We start from the raw sequence: 5825 nt of genomic DNA, 5'->3' as shown, positions 1-5825 counted from the left end.
GCGAGTGGCGGCCGCTCGCCAGGCAACTGTGTGCTCACATCATCACCGACGATGCGACAAATGAAGCAGAGCAGTCTTTGTTTCACAGGGAGACGCTGTTTTTACGAGCTGATCGTGTTGTCGGGCAGCTTTACTCGCACCGATTCGTGGATTCCGTGCCTCAGGATGTTCAGGCTCAAACTCAGGCGCTTGCTCAAAAGTTTCGCGTTCATTCACTTGAAGATCGAGCTGAAAAACTGCTTGAGTTATCGATTAAATGTGACTACCAAGTGCTCAAGCTTTTATTGGAGTTGGCTAAAAGTCCAACGACAGCCACGGACCAAGAGGTGGCGGTAGATTTAAACACTGAAAGCAAGTGGAAAACTATAATACAAAAACAACAGCATGAACTTGAAAAGCACAAGTTACTGCAGGAGCAGCTGGTTGAAGAGTTGTTTCAAATTTCGACAAATGACGAGTGGTTTCAGGAGTGGGAAGATAGTGACGAGGAAAGTAGCGACTGGGACATAGGTAGCTTAGATGAAAACGCCGCGAAGACTAATTGCGATGTAGAATCTTCTCATCGTAAATTGATGAGTTCGAATGAAACGCTCAATAACGAGTTGGACAAGAACCAGAAACAAACGGACAGTGTGCTGGAATGCGATTTTGAGCAAACTGCACCACAGGAGATAAACACAAGTGAATTGCTGGAATTATCAGACGATGAAGTAATACAGAATGATCTCATCCGTCGTTATTATCAAAAAATTACTCCTACTGGTGATGATATGGAGGCTGACGTTGAGGACCCGACAATATTATTGGATAAAGAAAGCTTGACTCCTTTTACGTTAAAGCGGCCCTGGTTATTGTGTGAAGCGGTGGTCAAAAGTGCAGAGGCTACAACAGCGATCAAGGATATCGTTTCAAGTCGGCTGATCCACGAGTCAACTGTGGTAAATATGGTTTTCGAGGCATTGCATGGAATTGAGTCACTTTTATTTGATTTCTATCCTGTCAATCCCATGCCCTCAGTCTTTAGTACTGATTTCCGAACAAAATATGTAAGGAGAACTCAACACTCTCAAAACGTGGCGATGGGACATATCTCTCCTTTAACATTTCATAATGTTATAGATCATTTCGCAGAAGCAGCATCCGAGCTGCAAATGCTTCGAGATTTTATTCATTTTGTTCACGGGAGATGTGATCTTAACGAGCAACTTCGTTGTGTAACATTTGAGGGCTTAGCAGATGCTCTGTCTGAAATTCTCAAACGTATCGTGGACTCGATAATCTACGTAGAGCAACAGGCCAATACATTAGGCATGAAGGATTCTCGGCCGTGGACCGGAATTCACTCACGTCAACCCACTTTGATTGGTCTACTTGGTGGCTTGAAAAAAATCTTTGCGATGGTCTCGTGGCTAAATGGAATTTTAAAGGAGTGTTTTCATGCCTTGTCACATCAAAAGTGGCATGAAATTAAACGTGCACAACAAGCAAAGTGTGTGCTCGATTCATTGTATCGCCTTATGGAGCTAGAATTTGTAGAGGGAATGGGAATTGACGAAGTTGTAAGACCCGCACAGTATTTATCACGATCCAATGTGCTGTTGCATCTTTTTATTGGTGCGTTGATGCCATACCTAGGCTTACTCAATCGAATGGTATTCAATCGAGGGTTTTTTGAGACGATTCCATTAGAGAGTGAGTTGTTTTTCGTAAGATTTGTCTCAATAAATCGGTGTGATCCTTCCTGGCGCGAACGAAATCAAAATTTCCGTGAACGTCTGATGTTGCTGGCGCCTTTCGAGATAAAAGGATCTCTAATGCCAGCATTTTTAGAATCCATGAGTTCGTTGTTCATCGAGGCACTTGCCAGTCGACAGCTGCAAAATCAATTCTTACAACAACAACATACATCAAATGAATCCTTGACAAATCTAAAGCTGACCGGACCCTCATTGCAAGATATGTTTTTAAGTGAGCTTGAAAAAAGAGGGTGCAAACGAATATGCGGCATCTTTTCGGTCGTGTCTACGAAAGTGCGCAGCCCTGAAGGAGATATGTTATCTTTGCCGCAAACAATGCTTGATTGCGTACCTTTTAGCAATATCCTGAAGCAATGTTTAACGCAACATATTGAGCACAAGGTAACATTTATCCTTTTTTTATGAATATTTAATGATCATCTGAACGCATGCTCAACTGCAATAATAGTGTCACGAACTTAATGGTGAGATCACAGACATCTTTCGAGACAAAATGAATTATATGGAACATGTCGAAACTCTGCGATTGTGTGTTCTTATGGAACAGGTAAATGCTTGGTATACACGCTGGCAAAATCTTGAATGAACTGACTAATGGTTTATGTTATATAGCAAGACGTGCTCGGCAGTTTTTGTGATAAGTTATTTGATCACATGCAAAGAAATCCCGTTGCTTTGGCAGACATTGAAAAAATCAATGCTTTTTACCAGGGTGTGCTTCAAGGAGTTTTCGAGAATAATTCGTTGTCATCTACGCAGAGAACCATTGGGGGTCACTTGTATTTACGGGTCAATCTCAATCAAGTGGAAAGCATTTTTTCAAGCGGCACCAACATCGACATCGCGACAATGAAATGTCTATATTTCACATTTGCTCTTTCAGATCCACTAAGAGTACTATTTAGCGCATCAATCATGCAGAAGTACTCACAGCTCGGGATCTTATTACTGCAAGTAAAGTCTGTGGAGTCAGCTCTGATTAAGGTAAAAAATTAAATTATTATCATTCTTCATTCGACTAAATCGTGGTGAAATGTATTGTTCTATAGTTTAAGTCCACCATTCGCCATCACCGAAGCTACTTCATGTGCGAAGATGCCTCCCTTTACTTAAAAGGCTGCAGTGATTCTGATTTTTGACTATTCGCTTGTAGAATAGAAAACGAGTTGCGGCAAGCCCTGCTTCAAATTGCTGATATGCTTCACTATACGAAGACTTTGCTAAATTATCTTTTAAGTCAGGTAAGATATAGGTTGTGACCCATAAGCGTGTTTTTCTGTCTTTAACACTGAACCTGACAGATATCGAGTGAAAGATGGTCCAAATGTCGCGATGAGCTGCAAGCCTCGCAAAGTCTAGCTGAGGTACAATGGATCATGCCTTGCTTATGTATGGTAACGATTTTGTGTGCTGACGTCTTCGTTTTTTATATTTAAGATGGATGCCATTCATGAAAAGTATCTCGATCACCTGTTAAATCGCTTTTTTCTTCTTGAGAAGGTATAAGGTTGCTGTTGTGTCCATTTCACATATAATCTGATGCTTTTTTTACTTTTCTTAGCATGCGACCGTAGTTCAGTACATCGTGACAACATTCAACAATATTCTGTGTTTTGTGGGCCACGTTGAAAAGTTTGCTGGCGCAGTAGACCGAAACCTGCATCAGTATTTTCCCAGCATGTCATTTGAGACGAATCGCGATAAGGTGTCGAGTGTCCCGTTGTTAGAGCACCCTGACTTTTGCATTCTTCGATCTGAAATGACTCAGAGTGCAAAGAATTATAAGCGCCAGTCACATTTTCTTGTGGTTATGTTGACCGCCATGCAGAAGCACGGAGCATCTAAGCATGTGGAATTTATCTTGACACATCTAAACTTCAATTACTTTTACCATCATAAAGATGATCGATCGCGAATCCAGCGCAAAGCACAGGACCAACATAAAGCTACGAATGCAAACTTTTGAGCTTCCAAGAGCGCATATTGCGTAAATTCCTAGTCGAGATATTGTAAATCGTATTGTAACAGCTCGCATGAGATAAACAAATGTGTATGAACCGAAAATCTCCGCTGTGGTCATAGGGATAGTGATGAATACGGAATTCGCAATTAACCGACTACTGCTGCAAGTAATAATAAAAACCACTTTTTAACATTTTTGCCAACGAGAACCTCAGATTTCCTACCACTCAAATGTAATGGGCTCTACGTAGCCATTACATGACGGTACATCCATCAAAAGATACTGTACCTTCTGTATGCATTGTGGGAATTTATAGAGAAGATCACAGTGTGGTGTTTCCAAATGCATACGTGACATCTTCTGTTTGAAGTCACAAATACTCTGTGTGATACAGAATGCTGCTCCCTACTTGGGGATCTGTAATGGTGACGAGATCGACGATTCTCTGTCTCTCGAAGTGGGTTGCGCAAGTCGGTTCTTTCTTATGGAGACTTTCCACGAATGCTGAATTCAAGCTTCTCGAAGCTCAAGCATCTTGTGGATCTATTTTGTCAGGATGTTACAATGCAGAGTTCCCAAGCTCACTGCCTATGAGTGCAAAGATTTCGTAACTTTCGGCCGACAGAGAGTCGAAGATGGTCATCACGACGACGCTTGGACGGTCTTAGACCACCGTGCACAACTACTTCCAGTGCTCAGCGAAATTTGGGACCATCACAAGCACGAAAAGGCAGCTCAAGTTGACGCCGAACGGGTCTCAATGTCTTTTAAGAGATACGCGTACAGGCAAGCTTAGCTATACTCAGCTGGCAAATGAGCTGACCTTACCGATAGGTGTTCAACGTGTTCGCCTTCTCCTGGCTGCATGTCTCACGCTAAAGTTTATAAAGCGCATAAAGATGCCAGCACATAGCAATTTCACAAATTGGCGTGCCTTATCTGGGCTCAACAACAACAGACACGGCATGCACAATGACGCTAGATGCGCTTTTTGTGAGACAAGGTTAAGCCTATTGGCTTCCAATTCTGCGAAATATTCGCAACAGCAAAACAGCGGCGAGTCAGCGATGTTTGAACGTTTTTCTTGCGGAAAAGTCAAACTTGCGATTTGAAAGGAGCGTAAAAACAGCGCCGAGCACACAACGACTTTTCAGAAACTTTCAATCTCATGTATTGCTGCAAACCATGCCGCTGGAATATATAATGCATCCATACACATTTCCCATACCTCAGTGGCGTCGTTGTGTAGCAAATTTTTGCGAAGTGCTGGCCCATCAGGTCTCTACATCTTAATTCGATTGATAATTTGTGTTGGATATTCCCAGATGTATTACCAACGTAGTCCATTGTATTGCGATATCATATTACCAATTTATCGAATCTGATCTTTTAAGTGCCGGTAGGAAGTTGTGTGATTTGATGGTATGTCAGTTTCTGCGCATTGGATGTTCAATTGGGATGCATCAGTTGATGCGTCTTGATCCATTGGTGAATAATGGGCTAAAAAGCGAGAATTTGCGCACAGGATTCAAAAGAGACGGTGGTCTTATTATCACTGCCAGCACTGTACATAAATTGATTTTTGGGAGAACTTGTCTTCTTCACCTGCCGCTTTTGATAACTCCTCATTTTATCATCACCTGCCGCTTTTGTTACCTCCTCATTTTATCATGGATACCTAGAATGCTGATCTACGCTTTTTAAAAATTGCCCCTTCGTTGCAGTCTGTCCTGTCTCCACGCGTCACATCGCTTGAAGACCCAGGGTCTACCCCAGATATCATAACCAGTTCTTATGGCAGCTCAAATTATTTCGAATGTTTGGAGCAAGCCAGACCGCCTTCAAGTTCACAAACATAGAGCCAAATAGTGAAAATGCTGTCTCAACCCCGACACAACAAGTTAAGACCTTGTGTCAAATGTTCGCTGCTACTCGAAATGGATTGCTTTTCTGCTATACGTCGCCAATGCTACCAAGCCAAAACGTCGCGCATTCTGCGAACTATCAATATACCTGAATCTGCTACGTGAATGAATCAGAGGGCTGAAATACGTGTTCTGTGCTATCTCGAAGGAGCATATATTCATAATTGTATACCACTTCTG

At 42.1% G+C, this 5825-nt stretch overlaps 1 protein-coding gene across 1 annotated transcript in view; it reads left to right on the top strand.

Moving 5' to 3' along the window:
* The window catches only part of PHALS_12049 (Gamma-tubulin complex, DGRIP91/SPC98 component), a gene marked incomplete at both ends in the record, with an annotated part of 3946 nt that extends 223 nt beyond the window's left edge, over positions 1-3723 (top strand). The window contains 8 exons of the mRNA XM_024727518.1: positions 1-2138; positions 2206-2304; positions 2370-2741; positions 2807-2844; positions 2911-2998; positions 3059-3121; positions 3195-3257; positions 3319-3723. The exon at positions 1-2138 is cut by the window's left edge and continues 223 nt beyond it. Coding sequence (XP_024578087.1) covers positions 1-2138; positions 2206-2304; positions 2370-2741; positions 2807-2844; positions 2911-2998; positions 3059-3121; positions 3195-3257; positions 3319-3723 — 3266 coding nt within the window. The remainder of the gene's footprint in view (positions 2139-2205; positions 2305-2369; positions 2742-2806; positions 2845-2910; positions 2999-3058; positions 3122-3194; positions 3258-3318) is intronic.
* Between the last annotated feature and the right edge of the window lie 2102 nt (positions 3724-5825).

Source organism: Plasmopara halstedii (assembly GCF_900000015.1).
Source record: "Plasmopara halstedii genome assembly, contig: Scaffold_614, whole genome shotgun sequence".
In the NCBI taxonomy this organism is placed as follows: Eukaryota; Oomycota; class Peronosporomycetes; order Peronosporales; family Peronosporaceae; genus Plasmopara; species Plasmopara halstedii.
This window is presented reverse-complemented; position numbering and strand designations above follow the sequence as displayed.